Source organism: Engraulis encrasicolus, chromosome 16 (assembly GCF_034702125.1).
Source record: "Engraulis encrasicolus isolate BLACKSEA-1 chromosome 16, IST_EnEncr_1.0, whole genome shotgun sequence".
Lineage (NCBI taxonomy): Eukaryota > Metazoa > Chordata > Actinopteri > Clupeiformes > Engraulidae > Engraulis > Engraulis encrasicolus.
The window spans coordinates 26,726,648-26,749,604 of record NC_085872.1 but is presented as its reverse complement, the minus strand read 5'-3'; the positions used below and the strand labels follow the sequence as shown (position 1 = coordinate 26,749,604).

General features: G+C 45.0%; 1 protein-coding gene across 1 annotated transcript in view; it reads right to left on the bottom strand.

The window, feature by feature from the left end:
- The window catches only part of yes1 (YES proto-oncogene 1, Src family tyrosine kinase), a 37,619-nt gene extending 22,207 nt beyond the window's left edge, over nt 1-15,412 (bottom strand). Inside the window, exons 1-2 of the mRNA XM_063219167.1 lie at nt 14,544-15,412; nt 1,050-1,346 (exon numbers count right to left, since the gene is read on the bottom strand). Coding sequence (XP_063075237.1) covers nt 1,050-1,338 — 289 coding nt within the window. The 5' untranslated portion in view covers nt 1,339-1,346; nt 14,544-15,412. The remainder of the gene's footprint in view (nt 1-1,049; nt 1,347-14,543) is intronic.
- Between the last annotated feature and the right edge of the window lie 7,545 nt (nt 15,413-22,957).

Below are 22,957 nucleotides of genomic sequence, written 5' to 3'. Positions count from 1 at the left end.
GCATTGCTCTTGACGTGACTAGTTGCAATGCTGAAAGTGTTGCGTCACTAGCAGGGCACAGCCTGGCTAGTGTACAGTACAGCACAGAACACACACACCCATAATAGAGCAGCACTGGAGACGGTCCAAATTTAAGACGCGAAATGGGGCTGGGGTGGCGCAGGTGCGCTCTCCTGAGAGCACAAGCCCTAAACTAAGATTAAAGGAACAGACTGTGTGATGTAGAGCACGGTCACCTTGCAGGCAGCCACGCACAAAATGTGTGCGCGCACAATGCACTGCCGCTGACTGCTTTGGCTGGGCCCAGGACAAAGTCATCTGAAAGGGCCCCCACTCACCCAATAAATGAAATATAATGTGAACCCAATTCTGGATGCCCTCTGTCTGTGGGCCTGGGACAACTGCCCCCCCTTTGTCCCCACTGTCGACGTCCCTGGCACAATGTACACACAAGACCAGAACAAACTGAACAGAACAAGCGCTCCCTAGACGACAAAGCAGTAATGCATCTCCAACTGATTTTATAAACCTTCTGATGGAGTTTGAGAAACAGGATAACCAGAAGCCATGTCCTTTCCCAATTGTATAGAGTTGTGCCATTATTTTACATTTTACTCTCTCTGTGTGTGTGTGTGTGTGTGTGTGTGTGTGTGTGTGTGTGTGTGTGTGTGTGGTCTGCTTCAGGTTATAGCACAAGGTATGGAGGATTGGGACAATTCCTTTTAAAATCTCATGTATATTCACATACTATACATAGGCCCAACACGATTAAACTCAAGTGCCATGTAATCATGGGTCAAGCATCTCTCCCAAATAAATATATCAAAATACATTTCTGTTGAAATGAAAGCCCAATTATCTAATTGAATATTGTAGCTTAGAGGTAGGTGTGTGTGTGTGTGTGTGTGTGTGTGTGTGTGTGTGTGTGTGTGTGTGTGTGTGTGTGTGTGTGTGTGTGTGTGTGTGTGTGTGTGTGTGTGTGTGTCTCATGAACACTTGCACACTTACTGTATCTTGGCCCGCTTCATCAACAACACCCCTCAACTCACCTGTGACAACACCTGGGAACGGGCTGCTCACGGCCACCGTGGAGAAGGAGGACGAGGCCCCCCCGAACGGAGTGATGGCCGTGACCGAGGAGGAGCCTCCGAAGGGCGTGAGGACCGAGCCGTGGCTGTTGTAGCTGCTCGCGGGGCCCTTGAGGGCCGGGGACTGGCCCATGTGCGTGGGGTCCGGCCCGTACAGGCCGATGTGAGGCGCCATCGGGGTGGAGCCCGAGACGTCGGGCCGGTACTTCTGGGTCGGGCCCTTGTCCTCTTTGCTCTTGACACAACCCATAGTCAAGCCTAGAGGGGGTGAGACAGGACACAGAAATGGAGGAGAAAGAATGAGTGAAAAATGAGACTGTGTGTGGCCGGCGTTGAGAGGCTTACCGCAGAAATACACCTACCGCGACAAGAGCGAGGCGAGCGACGGAAGTAATTGACTTTGCATTGAGTCGCGCGACAAAAGCAATTCTGGAGACTAGAGCGATTTGCGCGACGAGCGCAACAGTTTGAAATCCTTTCAACTTTCTATGACGCGGTTCGGCAACAAGCCGCGACAGCCAATGACTGTATAGAGGTCAGTGACCACAGCCAATGGGAATGCTTGAATGCCTGTACGGTCATACTCTAGTCTCTTCAATCGCTCGTATCGCTTGCTGCTGCACTCTGTCGCTTGAATCGCATCGCGCCTGGTCTATTTGTGTGGTTATGATGACGTCAAGGGGGCGTTTCGGTCAAAGACGTCTTTGTCATTCAGTGTTAGGGACACCTTCCGCCGACTGTAACAGCAAAAAAAAACCATGATTTTTTAATTGTTTCAAGTGAATGGATGACAGCCGAGGCTTTCATGAATTCCCTGTAACAATAAATAAATAAATAAAAAAAGAGTCATGTTTTTTACAGTTACAGTCAGCAGAAGGCATCCGTTACACTGAATGACAATGCCATTTTGCACGTCTTTGACCCGTTTGCTCTGACTAAACGATACTCCCGTAGTTTTACCATCCCCTTGTACTAATTAGGAGTGGATGATATCAAATCCAGTCTAGACTAGCCGGCACTTTCACTTTCAAGATGGAATGATGGGCCACCCTTGACATTCTCCTCGGGAAAAAAAAACAACAAACAAAAATTGGTACTGTTTGCCTCCTGCCTCCTGACAACTTCTTGGCAACATGGAAGGGAATTGATTACACATCCGGAATAATACCACATATGGTCTGTTGTCAAGACCCATGTTCTGTCAAAACACACTCGTCCAGATACATACATACAGCACACACACACACACACACACACACACACACACACACACACACACACACACACACACACACACACACACACACACACACACACACACACACACACACACACACACACACACACACACACACACACGTTCTGAGGTGAAATGGGAGCCTCTAGACACCTCAGTGTGAGGAGGGAAGTGTGTTTGCCCTGCCCGTGCTCACTCGTGTTGAATTTCATACGCCACCATGATTCAGGGGGCCGGCCATGGAGATGACAAGAGTAAAGCCTCATGAGCCCGGCCCCAATCCATTATGCTCAGGCCTGTGCCAAACACCGTCAGCAGCCAGGGCTGCTGTGTGTGTGTGTGTGTGTGTGTGTGTGTGTGTGTGTGTGTGTGTGTGTGTGTGTGTGTGTGTGTGTGTGCGTGCAAATGTGTGTGTGTGAATGTGTGTGTGTGTGTGTGTGTGTGCGCACGTGCGAATGTGTGTGTGTGTGTGTGTGTGTGTGCACGTGCGAATGTGTGTGTGTGTGTGTGTGTGTGTGTGTGTGTGTGTGTGCGCGCGCAAGTGTGTGTGTGTGTGTGTGTGTGTGTGTGTGTGTGTGTGTGTGTGTGTGTGTGTGTGTGTGTGTGTGTGTCTACGCATGTGTGAGCGAGTATGTGTGAGCGTGTGTCTGTCTGTACATGTGTGAGTCTGTATGGGTGAGTGTGTCTGTACGTGTGTGTGTGTGTGTGTGTGTGTGTGTGTGTGTGTGTGTGTGTGTGTGTGTGTGTGTGTGTGTGTGTGTGTGTGTGTGTGTGTGAGAGAGAGGGAGAGAGAGAGAGCATGTGTGTGGGGACTGTAGGTTTGTCATTTCAGCGACTGTCTGCAGTGCTCAGCACATTGTGGAATGCAGGGCCTCAGAAAAAAACAGGTGGCTGTGTCAGAGACAGAGCGGATTTCAGTTGTTGGACTTTCAGCAGAGCGGAAAGGACAACTCTGTGCATGTGAGTGTGTGTCTCTGAGCGTAAAAGTATGTGTAGAAAAGTGTGTGGTGTAGTGTGAAACAAAGGTGCAAATGTGATTTAGCAACAGTGATACCAAGAATATCAGTGCGATTGATTGTGCACGATATGAGAATGAAAGCAAAAGTGAACTTAATCATAGCAAAACACCAGTCGATATGTTTCATCTCATCTGTATGGGGACACTGAAGGTCATTTACTCTCTCATACTGTAAGGCCAAATTAGGGGTGGGCGATATGGCAAAAATGTTGCATCACGATTTTTTAACATGAAATCACGATATCGATTTTTTATCACGATCTTCCATCCAAAAAATAAAAACAACAAAAAACAACTTTCATATACTCTCTCTCTCTCTCTCTCTCTCTCTCTCTCTCTCTCTCTCTCTCTCTCTCTCTCTCTCTCTCTCTCTCTCTCTCTCTCTCTCTCTCTCTCTCTCTCTCTCTCTCTCTCTCTCTCTCTCTCTCTCTCTCTCTCTCTCTCTCTCTCTCTCTCTCTCTCTCTCTCTCTCTCTCTCTCTCTCTCTCTCCCTCTCTCTCTCTCTCTCTCTCTCTCTCTCTCTCTCTCTCTCTCTCTCTCTCTTCTGCCTGTCTTTCTATTTGTCCTATTCTGCCTGTCTTTCTATCTCCATTTAGAGCATGAGCTGCTCTGAGCTGTTTATGATGACCTGGATCCAAGCTTTCCCCTGTGGCCCCCTTACACATGGAGAGTAACGCGCACCGACACCGTCCCCAAACTCGAGAGAGGACAAAACATTTTGAGAGGACAAAGGAAGGGGAGGAAGAGAAGGAGGAGAGAAGAGAGAAGGAAATGAGAGATGGAGAGGGTGAGCAAGGGGAAGGAAAAGGGGCTATTCGTGGGAGGAGCCTGAGAAATAGGTACAGCTAATGATGGCAACAACCGCACTGAACAGTTACAGGAACTAAAGAAAAATTGTTTCGAAACAGTACAAAAAAAAGGCCAGCCAGAAACAAAGTAGAGGTGGTTGGAGAGACAGTCTAGGAAAAGCTGACATTTTGGACTGAGTGGGAGTATATGGCGAGTACAAGAAAGTGAAGTTAAATATGAACATGTCTCAACCAGTTTTGGCGAATACTAACAGAGCAGAGGTAAAGATTAGCCAATGTCGGTACACCTAGCGCTACGCCCGAACAATATCATTCAGTATAGCACAGCTAAGGTAGCTACAAGAGGGGAGACTGATTGTCAGGACAAACGTCATGTTCAGCCAGCAGCAAACTCTCCCCCTAGGGCTGGCATAATGCAATCAGGCCGCGTCCTCCTAGTGATGCAACACCTTCGGCGTTGCAACTAGTCAGGTCAAGAGCAATGCAACTACTTTCTGAGCTCCGGAGAACTCGGAAACTCCACCCACAGCAGCTCCAACGGAACTGGGTAGAGGCGTGTTCAAAGCAGTGTCGTGGTTTAAGCAGGGATGTTCTATTGTGATAGAATTGGGACTCTACGCATCCCTCAGCTTGCAGGTGCATCACAGTGGGACAGACATCACTGGAGAGGAGAGGCTGGTGCACACTGCAGCTTAGTTTTCAAGACTTTATTCTGTGCACACACCCGACTAATGTTTCAGTGTTGCCACACCTTCTTCAGAGTCTCTGAAGAAGGTGTAGCGAAACGTTAGTCGGTGTGTGCACATAATAAAGTCTTGAAAACTAAGGTGCAGTGTGCACCAGCCTATTGCGACTAAGAAAATGTCTGGTTTAAACTTCGGCACCGCCTTTTCTGGCCTTGACCAGTAGCAAACCAAGGGAGGTGGGTCAACCATGCCATTTGAGAAACGATAATTGTTATGCTGTAGGTCAGACCAAGTCTCGAAGAGATTTGAAAGTCGACAATAATCAGTCTTGGCATAATGACTCAGCGAGCAAATACTGTATGTACAACTTTTACTAGCTCCCAGCAAAGCAGGATTACACACACCACTGCTAAGATCAACTTCTAACACAGGTGCGCATGTCAATGTCAACGTCAAAACAGTTCCACCAATGTGCATGCCTTCAGCCCAATGCCATTACCTCTAATGACAAAAGCTGTAAATGTTAAAATGTATATTAGTAAGATTTAGAGAAATCGAAGTGGTGTATCTGTATTACTATGCGTGTGTGAACGCTGTTTTACAGATGTGGAGATATTTGGCCCACAAAAGATACTGTCCCAGTAGAGCAAAGAGAGCATTAATAATGAACACACACATTGGTGACGTGGACGGATGGGGCCTATTTTTACTGCTACAATGAGCCACACACTGTCTGCATCACACAAATACCAGAACGCACACAAACACGCGCCGGTGCACACACACAGGCGTGCACATGCAGACAGGCAGACACACACACACACGCACATGCACTCAGAGTCAGAAACAAATGCATGCATGCATACACAAACACACAAACACCCTATGGATGGGGCCTGCGCTCTCGCTCTGTGTCTGTGTCTGTGTGCACACGTGGGTCTGATTAAACTATCCACAGGGTGGATATTAGCAGCATCCTCATCGTAATTAAATGGGCATCCCGCAGATTAGTGTCCGTCCGCTCCATGGTGTGTGTGTGCTGTGCTCACTGAATGAATATGAATATCATGTGCAATGTTGTGACTGAAGGCTCCCCTAGTACCACCACCACCACCACCACCACCACCAGCACCCCCCCTCACCCCCCTATCAGGACACCCTTCACCCCTCAGTGATCCCTGTGTACGCGTTCAAACGCCCACAAAAAAAATTTAAGCCACCTCTCTTATCTTGATCCGGCCCAACACTCCTGGCCCTGGCTTATCTGCCAGAGGAGCCAGTTAATACTGACCCTGGGTCGTCTTTACCTCCCACCACCACAATATAACTGGATCTGGACGGCTTGGGGTGGGTGGCAAACGGTCGAGGGCTTGGATTGTGGTTTCAAATCCCTTGTTCTAAGAGCGGAGAGAGCAGGTAATCCTCCCAGTCAGACTGGTTAATCCCCCAGGCCAGGACAGCAGGACAGTGGGTGCTGCAGAGTGGAGTGGAGGGGAGGGGAGGGGAGTGGAGCACGGTACTGACTGCACAGGTGTCCTGATGAACACCAATCATTGTGAATGGGGAGAGTGTGGACTGTGGAGACTAAAAGCCAAAGGGCTAGCCGATTATGCTTGAATATTATTGGGCGCCCATCCTCCACTTGCTTTGCCTGATTTTTTTTGCAAGTGCAGCAGTTCTTCAGGTGACATAACTGTAATGTTGTTAAGTGGAGGCCACTGGAACTTGAATGGCACAGCCAATGTATAAAAGAGATGAGAAAGGAGAGTGATGCTTGGCTAAGAGATGAGGGGGGAGATGCTGCCGTCTTGCCTGAAACCCAGGACCTGGGGGAGCAAAAACTAGCCTCGCGCACCATCCTACGTACTTCCGCTAAGAGACTTGGCTCCGCACCTACGTCTGGTACCCGTTTTCTGTGGAGCGATGTTGAGCGGCAGGATTTGACCGGTGTTCTGACAAGCGGTCCTACATTGTAATTTTACCCTACGGTAGGATGTTCTGTAAGACATGTCTGTTAAACGGTCCTACATCGCCAAAGATAGACATCAGACATTTTTGTTCAACAACTTATCCTGATTTGCCAGAAAATGTCCTTCCCGCTTCCTGCAATCGCGTCAGATCAAAGAACCCCCAGACCATGAATACGAAATGAAATGGTAGTATTATGGGATGGTCAGGACCAGGCTAAGCAAAAACCCCATGATGAAGAGTGTGAGAGAGGTTGGGAGGCAAGAGACAGACACAGGTGGAGAGAAACAGACAGAGACAGAGAAAGAGAGAAAGAAAAAGAAAGAAATGGGAAGCCATACTTCAACCAAATCACAGGCTCAGCCCTCTCCAACGCTCTCTCTCTCTCTCCGTCTCTCTCATTCTATCCTTGTCATGACAACAGAAACTACCCCAGAGGGACAGCCATGACTTATTTGGGGATTTACAGAACAAAACGCCATAAATCCAAATCATTGACAACAACCATGAAGAATACCACTCCTGTTATTTGTCAATAGCTGCCGTCGTCCCGACTCTGACTTGACAGAGACAGTGCCGAAGGGCACCAATGAGGCTTGCTGAGCCGCCAGTTCTCCAACCGCAGAGCATTTACGGGGGCCCACTGGGCAAATCACAAACTATAGTACAATCCATGTCTAGATTTTCATCCAGCAGAAGGGGGTGTTTATATTAGTATGCATGAGAAGACCAGGGAGAACAGGGAGAGAGACGAGCTTGTGCCAGCCAACAGCCTCAACACAGGCACCTCAAGACATGTCTAGGAGAGGGAAGAGGTTGAGGTTGAGAAGACCTATGCTGGCAATAGGTCAAGTCAAGCCAAGTCAAGTGTACTTTATCGTAAAAGATCTATGTAACAGGGTTATCACAGAATTTTGAAAATGTGTTTGGCCAGTCTCCAATGTGCAGTTTAACTAAATATATAAATAAGACATTGACAATAATCTCTCTCTCTCTCTCACACACACACACTCGCACGCACGCACGCACGCACACACACACACAGCAGCCCTGACTGCTGACGGTCTTTTCTTGAGCAGCTGACCGAGTCATCACAGAGAGCCTTCGTAAAGTAAAGCCTACAGATTTCCACAAGTCTGCTCCTCGCAAAAGTATTTCGTTTCTTGCACTGAACCTGCAACTGGCCAAGCAGATGCACTCGCACTCCACTCGGTTAGCGAGGTCTCAAGAGATGCAGAGCCCCAGTTTCACTTGACTTGGATTTATGTGAGCCTGAGCCTGTGCCTGAGTAGCATAGAGGGATTTCAGAGTCAGGCTCTGTGGGCTTGTCTACCACTGTCTATTCACGTGGCTCACATGTAAGTGATGAGCTCAAGTCAGCTGCAGGTCACCCTATTTCTTTTTCCTTTTTTGACAAATTATACCACAGAATCCAGGAAGAAACTTGGGGAGATCAGGCAGACAAGATGTGTGACTGAGGTCAGCATTAAGGAACCCAAATCACTCCTATGATGAAGTCCAAACTAATAAAGAGATGGGAACACCAGTGCGGTCGGTCTATCACCATGATGTCACCACTCAGGTCGACGACTCCTTCAACAACCCTTAAAACCTCAAACACAAGCAGGTAATAGGAGTGCTTCTGGGTCTTCATCTTTTTTCCTTGGTGCTCATCAGTGTAGGGGCTCTCAAACCTACGCGTTTAGGCCCTTATGGCCTTCTCCTGAAGCAGGCCATAAGGGCCGAAACGATTGGGCATTGTAGCCAAATAAAAAAGTAAAACATTGCAACCTTGAGAGCCTCAGCATCTGTCTACCTGAACCCTTAAAACCTGGCAACAACTGGAGAGCCTGATGAAGTAAGAGCTCTCTGTATTCCCCCATCCTGACACAAGAAAATAAGAAGCACAAGAATTCTCTCAGGCGTGTTTTCAACACAGCAAATGCCTAGACACAGGCCAGTGTGTGCATGACAAAGCACTTTGCTACCCAAAGAAAGGGGCAGAGAAGGCTCTCGCAGAGTCAGGAGCACCCATTGAGTCGGCTTACAAATGGATCCACCAGCTGGTGGATGACTAGGAGCTATATACAGGCAGAGCCTCTCAGTCAGTCAACATTTAAATGCGAAGTAGATTGTGACCACTGGAGATAGGTTCAAGGGTGACTTGGCACAACTGCAGAAGGAACGACAATAAAGGGTGAAGGATCAGGGCAATGTCTTTAAACTCTTGTGAGAGATTAGCAAATTGAGGCCATAAAATGCACAGAGGACATACAGGGCAAGACTGACACACAGATTTCTACAGCGCTTTAGTTAGATAACAAGCGCTTTGTCATGCAAAACACTGCGATGCATAGCCTAAATGGGGATTTATTGCTATATGCCTGTGCCTAAGTAGATTCACTCACCATGTTGTTTGTCATGCTAACCACCGGCGAGCAACAATACACCATCAACCTGTCACTGGGACGAGTACTGTAAGTGGTTGTAAATTACAAGGTTGCTGCTCTCCTGAAACACTATAATCAACATCAAGCAAGCATGCTGAAAACACTGTGCGTTCAGACCAGGGCTTGACACTGGCACCTGCCAACCGGCCAAATGCTGGTAAAACTTGGCTGTGGCTGGTAACAATTTCAGTGTCACTAGCCAATTTGGCAGGTGACTTATTCTATGGTATGACACACACGACATATCAGAATATTGTAACTTATATTCTGCACTTTGCCCCTTGTGTATCAATTGTTTGTATTTAAGTTCATGAAAAAGCTCATTTACTCAGTTTCTATCCGTTTTATTTCCATGTAGAAACCCGTGCACTCATCTTCTTGTTTTAAGCACCTCATCTGAGGTTAGATGTACAGCGTCATGATTAAAACATTTTTTTAAAAAGCATTTGTGGCTAGTAGAATAGCTGGATGGCTAGTGACTCGGGAACACCAGTAGCCACAGTGGCCGGCAAGCAAAAAAAGTTAATGTCAAGCCCTGGTTCAGACCTTACCATGCTCTGCCCTGATGCAAGTCCTCAAACCATAGATCACTACCCAGGCTCCGCCTTAGTGGTGACGCAACGCCTTCGGCTCAGCTACACTCACTAAGGCCAGGAGCTCGTTCAGGTAGAATCTGGATCCCGCTACAGCGGGAACTCCACCCACTTTGTCGGGAACTAATCAACTTTGAGCATTTCCAACCGTTCTGAGTAGAGGCGTGTTCAAAGCAGTGACGATGTTTAAGCAGAGACGTTCTATTGGGGACTAAGAAATGTTTGGTTTAAACTTGGGCTCAGCCTGTTCTACCCTCGACCAGTAGCAAACCAAGGTAGGTGGGTCAACCATGCCGTTTAAGAATGTTAGTTGTTATGATCTTGGTCAGACCAAGTCTCGAAGAGATTTGAAAGTCATAGGGATGCACCCATACCACTTTTTTGAAAACCGATACAAGTACGAGTACATTCATGTGTGTGCCGATACCGAGTACCGATACCGATACCTTTTTACCACCAAAATACAATGTAAATAAATGCATGGCCTTGTTTTTTTCCACCTGTGATATTTTTAATGTCCATTTCCATGTAGATTTAAATGTTAGTAAATGTATGAGGTGGCACTTTTTTCCATGCTGCTTTCAAGTCCACAGAACGTGACAAGATTTTGGAATGTTTTGTGCAATAGCAGTATCGTTCCTGGTATCGGCAAGTGCTTGACGAGTACAAGTACGAGTATAATGGGCAGTATCGGGTGCATCCCTAGAAAGTCATGATGATAATCAGGCAAATAGATCACTGTAGTGACGTACTGTTCAGTCTTGCGATCCAAGAATATGGAAAATAGGACAAAGCGCTCATGAGGCTGTTGCAGCACTCTGGAGCAATTCTTTGCAAATCATATTGCAGTCACAACTTCAGTAGGCCTATATACAAAGAAATACAACATAAACCCAAATCAGATTGTGTTTAGTGTACCATGAAGCGTAATAGTCCCAATGGCTTGGCTTCCAGCATTGCCAAGTTCAAAGATAAATGTGAATCATCAGATCATACAAATATAAATGGGTCACTGGGCCTCAGATGATGAGCTAATGACAACTCCCAGAGCTAGTGCAGTGGTAACTCAGCCTAATTACAGCCCTGATATGACTAATCAACGATTGCTTGGAGAGGCAGGCATGCTAGGAAGGCAGCCAGCTTGCTCTCCAGTCGAGCGGAGTGCAGTGAAGTGAGGACTCTCAGTCTGCTGAGGAGTGGCTACACCTGGGGATGCTGAGGGAATGCTGTGAGGGGAGACGACGGAAGGTGAAGGAAAGGCAAAGCCAATCGAGGCCAGATGGCACTACCCGGCAATAGTGACGCACACACGCACACGCACACACAAACACACAGAGGAGATGAAATGTCTCCACAAACACACAATGCCAAATGGAACTTTAACCCCTTAGCGCAGAGCATATGCTATAACCTTACTGTGACCAAAATTGTAATGGCTATGTCTTAATCTGTTACTTAAGGCTTTCGGTGATGTTGTAACAATGTTGTTATGATGTAGTCGAGTATTTTCATTCAGCAATTAGTGAATAAGCCCGCCGGCGACGCCATCTGCACTAAGAGGCTACTGGTGGCCGTAAGGTGGTCAAACCTGATGACAGACGACTGTTGTGTTGTAATAATACACACATATTCACATAGCTTGACATCACCATAAGCTCATACTTCTAATGATAATTGAGAGGAAGTGTACAGATGGCTATGATTCATAATACGATCACATTGGAGACCATTGACTGTTTAAGTCCCTGTATACTTAACTATTAATATTTCGAGTGAAAATGTGAGCCAGTGGTGATGTGGCTGCAGTCTAAGATATCCAGGTGAGGCAAAGGACCTCATAGGTTTTGGTTAATTCCTCAGGGGGTGGTGTATAAATTGTATTGAGTGCTCCCCTCCCAGGTGCTTCATATGGCTCACTTTGCCCTACAATATGTCTCATGTTCCCCTTTTCCATAGAATAGGTTGGGCGGCTCACACTCCTGAGGTGAAAACCTCCAGATTTGTGAATGAGGAACCGTCAAGCTAAGCCGGTGTTGTCCCTTGATAGACATCAGACATATCCCTGACAGAGCCACACAAACAACCTTTTTAGATTCTTTTTCTCTGACAGACAATAGTAGGGTAACCCATCAGCAGTGCCATGGCTGTCAAGGACTAAAGAACGAGGAACACTAAACGGAAGCATTAACGACGACGAGACTCGAGGACGATGGAGTCACACTGGTTTGTTGACAGTGACAAGTGGCTGTGATGGGTGGCAGGATGTCAAGCGTGGAATGAAGAGCTGTCTGCACCCAGCAGAACGTGAGGCCGTGAGATGAAGTATTATTGCCTGGAGCTATTGCTAACGGCACCATCAAAACTGGCTGCTGAGGAATGCGCCGCTCTCAGTGCCTCTTTTGTATCTCTCGAGGGGAACAAATATGCAAGATGAAATGACAACAATCTGTTTAACGTCACCACCACCACACAACACAAGGTACTAGGAGTTTAGATCACAAAGCATCTACACATACTTATTTAAAAACGGCAGTTAATATGAGCACATCGTACTCACAATACTGTACTGGGGCTGCCCATAACCCTTAAACCAGGAAATTAGATCAAGGCTATTTTTGCAGCACCCTCAGTCCAGAACGCAAAATTGCTACCTTGTGACATGAAGTGGCACTGAATGGGGTTCCTTTGATCAGTGCCACTTCAATGCCAACTCGACGCCATCAAGCTAGACGTCCTTATTAAACTACTCTGCCAAAACCATGCGACACCATAGTCTGTAACCACATTAAGGAGGTTGGAGTTGGCTACTACGAGTCCAAGAGTTGGCTTCGAGACTACAACTGGAAAAGCTAGCAGACCACTCAATAAAAGCAGATAAAGTCTCCCAAAGCTCCTGCTGAAACTGCCGTGCCAACTGCACATTATTTTCTAGGGACCAACAATGTCTTGCAATCCTCCAGCAACTTCAAGTACATTGCATTGACTGTGGTTCAGGGACCAGCTCAGCAAACTGACACAGCTGACTTCTCTTTGAGAGAGAGAGAGCGAGAGAGAGAGAGAGAGAGAGAGAGAGAGAGAGAGAGAGAGAGAGAGAGAGAGAGAGAGAGAGAGAGAGAGAGAGAGAGAGAGAGATGCATGAGGTTTACAGGGGGTGCTGCTGTGCACCCCAAGTGAGGGGCTAGCTAGCTGGCCTGGAGTCAGAGACCAGTACATTATATGGGTGACTCTGTAATTCCTCTGGCACAGCCACATCACTGCAGAGCAGTCTAATCACCATGGCATCCTGCTACTGCTGCTGCTGCCAATCAGGGCAGCGAGGGAGGGGGCACAAACTTCCTTCCGAGTCCATTCATACCACAAAAGCCACCTGCTGTGCTCGTCAAAGCCCAAGAGTGAGAGGGAGCAGGAATGAGAGAGAAAAAGCAAGTGAGTCAAGGCAAAAAAAACCCACTGCAGAATCTCTTTCAGATAGGTTTGATAGCATTGCATGCACCAACACTGGCAAAAGATAGTGCTTCGATCATCTGAAACCCAGCACTTCCTGCTTTTTTTAAAGCTGGTCCATTCATGAAGGGAGGATCGTTGAGCACTGTCCAACATGCTGTAACTTCTGTACTGATGAACGTTTCAGATGTCAAGGCCACCACCATGGACAAGAAAGGAAAGTCCTTTCATGTAAGGAAGATGGGCAGACACTGCTAGAGTAGGAAGGAGAGTACCAAAAGACTATGATGTCGACAGGACCCTGAACATTCCTTCACACTGTTTCAGGACAAACTCTGGGAGACAATACTTTAGTTCTACACAGGGAAGGACAGATTCAGATCCCATGTGATTAATCTGAGCAGGATTAGGCTACTCCAGTGCTGTCATTCATTCACCCACACATAATTGTGTTGTTATCTATTAGGGTCTATTAGTAAAGCGAATAGATTTCTCCTTTAGACTACTACCTTAAAATACACAAATGCAAATCAAACCTTTTTCTACCTCAACAAGGAATAAGTACTGACTGGATATTCATTGGGAATTGAGTCGGTGGTTAGATTGGGACTGGCTGTCAGTATGCCTTTCAGGCACCATGAGCGGCTACCTTACTTAGAAGCTCAGAATTACAATGTAACAATCAACAAAGAAAACTCGACATACACAAGCGACCGAACTCGGCGTTACAGTTTAACGGGGCACATGTGCCCACATTGTTTCCTTTGCTAGAAAGTACATTCGAGGTAGATAATCATTCCCAGTAGGCTAATAGACCCAAAGGAAGAGATCTGTTCACTGGGACCTGGGAACAGCAGAAGTTTCTGCGTTGAAAAAGGAGCGAAGCAATTCGCAGTAGCTAAGATTAACAATTGGCAACAAACTGATCCCATCTAAAATACATTGCAGTGTAGTAGACCTTTACTAATTCGAGAAGCCACGTTTCATGACGTTGAAAAAAATCACAGGCAACGCCAAAGCAAACATGACGATGAGGAAAACCTCGTTTGTAATACAAAACAACTCAAGTTTGGCGATACATATTAACGAACGCGCTTTAATACTAAAATTATGTATCTGCCCCTCACATTTCCGTCGTCATGATTTCAGACAAACTGCGGAAGCCCTTGTCAATTAACAAAAAGCAGGACAGGGCCTGACCATTTGACTTTCGAAACGCACCAAGTGTGTTGGGATGAAGGTTTGCTTACCTTTTGGGAAACCACTTTCCTTTATTTGAGGTTACATACGTTGTCAACCCAGCCCAACTCCTGCAGTTAATTGAGGGTAATCCAAGTGTTTAAGTCTATACAAAACTTGAAATCACGGTCTGTCCCATCCCGTTTTATTAGCCTCCGCCAAAAAGGGTAAATAATAGGCTACATTAAAGTAGCCCAATAGTCCGTTTTGATCAAACCGAAACGCATATGTGCTGAACCATTTAAACGCACATTAAAACATATTTCGAGTCGCCAGAAGAAGAACGGTAACCAGCAATGATTAACAAAAACCTTTAAACCGGAACCGGTAGAGATTGGAATAAGGCTAGCCTACATGACAAAAGACACCCAAGTGGCCCAGGAATACCAAAGCTTTCACAGTTGGCGTGCCTCCTCCTCCTCGCCGAGAGAAGGCTAGAACCTACGCATCCCACAAGATGGCCGCCGCGATATGTTTAGTTTTGTCCAGTCCCAGATACATTGGTTGCATGCAAATACTAATATCATAACCGAATGTGACCATAAAGAAGTTGTGCTAGGAAAGCTGGTGCATTATGTGTGAGCAGAGAAATGTGATTGCGTCGGACACTGATGTGGCGTAGCCAAGGATTCAAAACCACGTTCTGATGGCGCATCTTGCATCTACAGTCGAACTCAAACTCACGTGTTGGATCCTACCAAAAAGATACATTTCTTTCAGGTATTTTATAAATATAGAGCTACTTGAAGCTGGATGTCAACGAGAAAGTAAAATAAATCACGGTGGGTTTAACGGCCTGGCACTTGAGTTTGGAAACGTGCTTTTGCTCTTTGCGCACTTGGAACGGGCATGATTATGGTCTGTTTTCACGGGTTTTAAGAAGGGCACCCTGAAATGTTTTAAAACCCTCAAAGAAAACAGGACTGCCTGCAGGTGTGTGGTTTTACGCAGCGCACCCATTATCAAAATGCATAAAATAAGAGAAATGAAATAAAGTAGCAAACCGCGCATTTCCATAGCCTATTTCTCTAAAAATGCATGACGAGTGCAACCATTATTTTGCCATGTGTTAACGCAAAGCTAGGCAAGTATACAAACTTTTTGAAAGCCTAGCCCATTTTCAGTACATCACATCAAACCCAACCCCATTTCTCATCGCCCCCTCCTACCCCTCACAGACGCTCACCCCCACTGATTCTATGCATTGTAATAACGTAGACCTCCACCCGCGCATTGCCAAACTCAAAGCTTGGTTGGAATGGAAAGCTGAAATAAGCTAAACTACAAATAGATCAGACTAACGATAACAAAAGATATACCTAGTATTATCATTCATTACTGAACATAGGCTGCAAATGGTGTGTTGTTGTCCATCAACTTTGGGAAGTCAGAGATGACCTCAATGTGAAAATGATACTTATTTATATCCAAAATGATCATCTTTCAGTACTTAAGGACACTTTACTGTATCTTCACATGGCGTAGGCCCATTGCTATATTATTATATATAATATAATATAATAATATAATATAATATAATATAATGGAATGGAATAATATTAATCTCTGTTTGGCCTACCACTCTTTAATAGTCTGTCCAACATATCACAGCTACCCACAATTGGGTCCTCATTGTATTGTACTTGTATGTATTGGGTTTGAGACCCAATTACTTTGTTCCGGGTCGACCAAACCTGTCAATAGCCCTGCAGTCAGCATCCATCATTCTCCTACTATTTTAAGTGTACTGTGAGTATTATACATTTAAGTTTGTTGCAAAATAGCATGGGATTTTTAAACAGAATATCATGAGGGTAACTTCATGCATGATCATGGTGCATTTTTGGGTTTCAGCCAATCAAGTCTGTGGCCATGACTAGGGCCTTAAACACACCCACCTTGATAGCATTGTCTTGGATGATTCATTTTACTCTAGGACGGTGTTCTAGAATTTCCATGTTTAGTCATTTATTTAGTTTGTGCATGGTTACTCATTGATAAAACTCCCAACAGAAAAGCACCATGGTTTAATTTATCTCCTGGATTTCCTTGAGGACTATTTCCCCCTGGGATCAATAAATGATACTCTACTCTACTCTACTCTACTCCTCTAGCTCTATCAGGAAGACCAGGCAGCTTAAAATCCTGGATATTACTTTGCTTTGCTTTCTCAGAAAGGACTTGAAGCACTGACATTACGAATTTCATAAAACTTTATATGATTTACCTAAAATGAAGCAGTTGCTCTTAATTTGTGGAACGTACTCATTAAGCAGTTGGTGTTTTGAAATGATATGTGTTCACATTTGTGATCTATTACAGCAGTTGGGAAAACCAAAATGATGAATTGCCCACATGGTACTCAGACCATGGTGTTAAATAAAGAGTGCATTATACTACAATAACACTATACATGTACTATGTGCACTCATCCTGCAATCTAATCAGAGCTAGACATCAATATCTGCCTACTGTCCAAATGTGTGTAAATCTCAGCTGAGGCAAGTAGAAATGTTAGTCTCACTAACTGCTTTTGGCAGGGTGATTATTATTTGCCTTGTGCATCAGTTGTGTGCATTTCTTCAAGTATAATATGTTTCTATCTGTCCCACTTATTTTTAGGTAGGAAACTGTGTTCATTCATAACACTGGTCCTCTTGCTTTAGCACTGAACTGATGTATCATGGTAGAGATTAAAAAATATATATATACTGTATGTCAAATCGGTTTTATTGTCAATTTCTTTACATGCACTTGTCATACAAAGAATTGAAATTATGTTTCTTACTTTCCCATGCAGACATAGACATAGATTTTAGGTGTGGACATAGACAGTACATAGATAGTACACCAAGACTGTGGGTATTAAAAACATCGAATGACTAGTGACTAAAAAACGCTTTCAGTTGATTTTTTCCCGGGCCCATGCAGCCAAAGCTGTCAGTTAGGCTGCCCTGCATGCATGTATCTCTAGAGGCAGAGAGAAGTGACCCACTGACACAGGACATCCGTCGGCTCGTACAGGACAGTGAGACCTGGGCCTCTTTGCCTGTTGGTGTAAGCAGCAACCAGTCACCATGTGGTGCGTTCTATAACAACACTCCCATATAGTGTGGTCCCTCAGCTTTCACAGGAACCGCCAGAGGGGTGAAAATCATGGGGACTCACTAGTTCGACGCCCTTTCGTGACTTACCGCTTACGTCATACGACCCTAAACCTAATCCTAACCCTAACCTTAACCCTAAACCTAACCCTAAACCTAACCCTAACCTTAACCCTAACCCTAACCTTAACCCTAAACCTAAACCTAACCCTAACCTTAAATCGCTTGTTTGAAATGTTTGATTACCATGTGAAGTCACGAGAGGGCGTCAAACTAGTGAATCTCAAAATCATGGCCCTGCACCACAGTGGAACACTCAGACTTCAGATCAACCACCACCATTCATGTCACAGTCATCCTGTGGATCTGCCGCGGATGTGCCTGTGGATAAGTCGGAATGACACCATGAACATTTTCATCCTAAAACAATACTGTACAGTGATACAAAAAATTCTCCTTTTTGAACTCTGACATGTCACCTATAATGTTGTGTGAATTGCAAAATGTTGAGCAAAACTGTGCTCTTACCCTGCTAATTGAATCTTCACACTTCACTTTACTGGTGCAATGTGCCATTAATGAAGATTGGCCAACAGGCTGGTCCACTTAAGCCATGACACTTCCCACACTAAAATGACAGGTGTCTCAGTTAGTCCAACCCCTGTATATCCACCGTGGCTCAGTCCAATGCTTGAAAGTTTGACACAGCTTGGAGTAACCAATACGCTGGCAAGAGGAACAGGGCACTGCTGCAGGGCACTGGTGTATTCGCCAATGTTGCCAATGTTTGACTGAAAAGGAATTGTCTGGTGTAAAATTAACTTTATTGTGTGTATTACACCACATTGGCTTTCCCTAGCACTTTATAGGCTAGATAAGGCAGCTATCTTGCCAACAAACACCTAGCACCTTTACTTAGGTCCCCTGAGAAGATTAAGATTTTGTATTGTAAATGTATTTTCTTAAGTTGTTTTTACAAACAAATGAGTAAGCTATTTATTTTTGGGGCTGTTTCGTGTATTCCATATGAAACTGCATAGCATAGCCTTTATAATCATGATAGACCCCTACCACCTTGACAATCAAATATTCTCCAGGAAACACTGTATAGTGCAAAGTGAGCCTATGCAAGTGTATTGCTTTCAAAAGGGAGCTATACTTTTCTGTGGGTCATTCCATGACAATTCACACGCCCTCCCCAGATGCTCATATGGAAAAGATATTGTAAAATCATATACAAGTTTTACAAGTTTGTTATAAATTCTAAAAGATTGTTATATGACACTGAAAACAGATATACGTTTTATATATATAATATATAATAATAATAATATATAATTTACTCCTGAAAGTGGACCCTTTTTGTTGGTGAAACTTTCTTTGTATGCTTCATACATGTAGTACACACATATAATAATTGTATGAGAAAACACCAAAAGGGGCCACTTTCAGGAGTAAATCATACATTTTATATAAATAATTCTTGTAAGTTCTTTAACATATTTTTTTCCCAAATTGGTGACCCTCCTCGTTTTGCCTGATATCTCACATACGGGTACCATGTGATTCCAATTGAAGGAACCCCAAGTATTAAATAACATCCTCCGAAGAGTCACGTGGTACAACCACCCAAGATGGCTGCTGCGTAAACCAGAGCGTAGCTCGAGATTCCTCAAATCCTCGATTATATTCATGTAACGTCGATCATTTTATAATATACAGAGTTCAGTAGCTTTATAACATTGTAATGAGTCAACAAAGTCATTAAACAACATCCTCCGAAATAATGAAGCTATGCTATTTGTAAGCACAACATCTGATAGACAGGCTCAGACTGAGGGAATTGTTAGGCCTGTCAAAAAGTGTGTGAGGTGTGCTTGAGGGAGGCCTGTATCTTCCTTCAAACTAAAACTAGAGGTGCCCAAATCTGCTTGTAAATTCTGTTTGTAATTTGCATGCTTGAAAGTGGGTGTGTCGCCCTTACTTTGGAGGACCTCATCTCCACAACCATTGAATATATGATGCTAATAATTGGGACCAAAGGTGTGCACAGATAGGGACGAGGTGGTACTTTTGAAAGTTTTATGTCATTATGTACTTTGTTCCATGTTGGACATGATAATTTACCAATGGTTTACGATCAAAAGCATGTTACAATAATGCCCCAATATAGTATGTCCTCTACAATACCCCAGTTAGGCAGCCTAGAAAGGCAACCTCCCAGCAGAGGTGCATCTTGCCACCAGGCAAGGCAGGCAACCGCTTGGGCCCCCCAAGCCCCTCGATAGTGAATGACAGCCCACACTTTATCACAGTAGTGGCGATTTTTGGTTCAAATGTTCATTCTTTTGCATTCTTTTTCACTTGGGGCCCCACCTGACCCTAGAATCTCCTCTGCCTCCCAGCACCCAGCTTCAGCACCTGCCCCCCAACATGTCTGTGCACACCACTGCTTGGGACTCTTTCAGTTGGCACCAAAAGGTGAGACATTGCATTACATTAGGGCAGTCATGGGTGAGCGGTTAGGGCGTCAGACTTGCATCCCAGAGGTTGCCGGTTCGACTCCCGACCCGCCAGGTTGGTGGGGGGAGTAATCAACCAGTGCTCTCCCCCATCCTCCTCCATGACTGAGGTACCCTGAGCATGGTACCGTCCCACCGCACTGCTCCCCATGGGGCGCCACTGAGGGCTGCCCCCTTGCACGGGTGAGGCATAAAATGCAATTTCATTGTGTGCAGTGTGCGCAGTGTTCACTTGTGTGCTGTGGAGTGCTGTGTCACAATGACAATGGGAGTTGGAGTTTCCCAATGGGCTTTCACTTTCACTTAAAAAGATACCGGTATCAGGCAACTCGAAGAGGGTCACCTGGGGAGCTTCTAGGGCACCGGGCAAAAATCTAAATCTGGGCTGAAGTCGCTGCATGGCCGAATTCAATATTTAGTAAAAAATGCATTGAAAGTGTCCATAAAGTACACACGCTTCTTACTTAGAGCTAAACAAATAACACATTCCCATCATATATATTTTGCTATCATATACTTCTATGTCCTAGTATGTGCAGTTTCACTAACCTGGACCCACATATAATTCTTGTGATGCCCAAAGCTTTGCCTTCAAGTAATATTTTTTATTAATGGTGTATGTACCAACTGTAATACGCATTTGAAATAATCTCCTGGGCCAAATAAAATGGCTCCACGGGCCAAATTTGGCGCCCATGGCCTGGGTTTGACACCCCCTGTTCTAGGGAATAGTATGAACTGACATGGAATTACCCTCGTACAAAATGTTCACACTGTTAGTGATCAGGGCACAGCAGACGTTTCATGATAAAAATAGAGATGTCCGATATTGGCCTTTTTGCCGATATCCGATATGCCGATATTGTCCAACTCTCAATTTTCGATTCCGATATCGGCCGATACAGATGGCGATATATGTGGATTATTTTTCCTCAAAACAAATTTTAGGTAACATTACACATCTCCTGTTGTGGAACAAAATATGCTTAATTTTATTGTAACGCCCCACTAGATGCATTCTCGAATGCAACAAAGCTTTCCAAATATTAACATCGTCTGTGCAAAATAGAAAATGTACTGTAATTCAAGCATTATTATATAGGTTTTGATAGGTCAAAAATCCGATACCGGTATTTTATGTGTTATCGGGCCGATAATATCGGTGGGCCGATATTATCGGACATCTCTAAATAAAAATGTATGGTACTTTTGAGCACACAGGTACCATCCCTCTAAAAGACAGAGCAGAAACTGTTGGATTTCAGCCATTTTGTTCCAAACGTTGTAAACCCATTTCCAAATCATTTTCCAAACTTACTATGTGTTGGCTAGAATCCAGCGTGTTCTTTTAAAGAGTCAGAGAGCATGGTGTCCAATTCTTGATTTTAGCGGGTTTATTTATCCAAAGCATCTGGCATGAAGTTACAAATAATTAAAGCACTTTTGAATTATGTTCTTCTGTGACCTCACCCTAACAGCAACAGCCTAGGAAATTCTGTCTTTCCCTAGTGTATCTGTCTTTTTGTAGTAGAGAGTGACCATCCCCCGTCTGTCTCCAAGCTGTGGGGGCTCCCAATAGCCTTGGTCTCATTAGCCGCGCTTCAGCGGCCCGGGGCCGCCCGGGGCTCAGGAGAGTGGCCGGCTCGGAGCTGCCGGCCCCGGGCCATTTTTTGCCTGATCGGACTCATAGCCGACCCCAGGCACATTCAGGTACACGCCTTGTTTGTGAAACGTCAGTCGGGCACAGCCCACTTTCGCCCCAAATCACAGAAGGACAACAACAGAACAACGACAAAGAAGGAGAAGAAAATTGAGCAAACTCTGCTGGAGCAGGTCGCCGTTTAGCTCGTAGCCTACGGACAAAGACGACAAGAACTGCAAAGAAAATGGCTTGCCTTTCAAGAACAGTTTTATTACATGGCAAAGTTGTCGATTCAGAAGCTGTATGGGACGCAGCGCATGTTAAGAAGATAAAGACGCATGAAAATACGAGCAGCTCGACAACTGAGAGTGAACAGAAGGAGACGTGCGAACATGCCCAGTTAATCCCCCCAATAGCGCACAGAAGCATGAGCCCCGGACATAGCGAGACATGAATGTGCAGGTAATTGAATAAGTTACCATGTGAAAGGAGACCAAATCCCGGAGACATAGCACCTTCATCATTTTCTATAGAAAATTATGAGCCCCGGACATAGCGACACACCCCCTCGTTGCGGCGTGCCACCTGTCTATTCATGGTGAATGTGCAGGTAATTGAATAAGTTACCATGTGAAAAGAGACCAAATCCCGGAGACATAGCATCTTCATCAGCTGCTATAGAAAATGATGAGCCAGGGGAATAGCGACTATTTATTAAAGTAGCCACGGAAGTAGCGTAGCCTACAAGTCGTTCAATCTGCATCGGTATGTGTCCTGCAGGGAATTCTAAGTGTGCGCACTATGGCACATGTCTGCAAAACGTATGCCTATGGTTTAGTATGTCTGCAAAACATGAGACACTAGGGCAGCAGAGTGAGGATGATTTTAAATAGGCCTAAGTCAATAACAGCTGTGCTTTACTGTGTAATAATGTGGCTGCATGGGGGACTTATCGCTAAATTCTGGGCAAATTATTAGTTTGGGGTGTTTGGCTTTCTTATGGCATAATTTCATAAGATGCAACTTTGGCACTTCTGTTTGTGTTTTTAAAGTTATTTAGCCAACATAACTTTTTTGTTGTTATCAGGGCATCATGGGCACCACTACACTTAAACTTGGGATGTCATAGTCATGTCGGCTTTTTTCTGCTTTTAGCC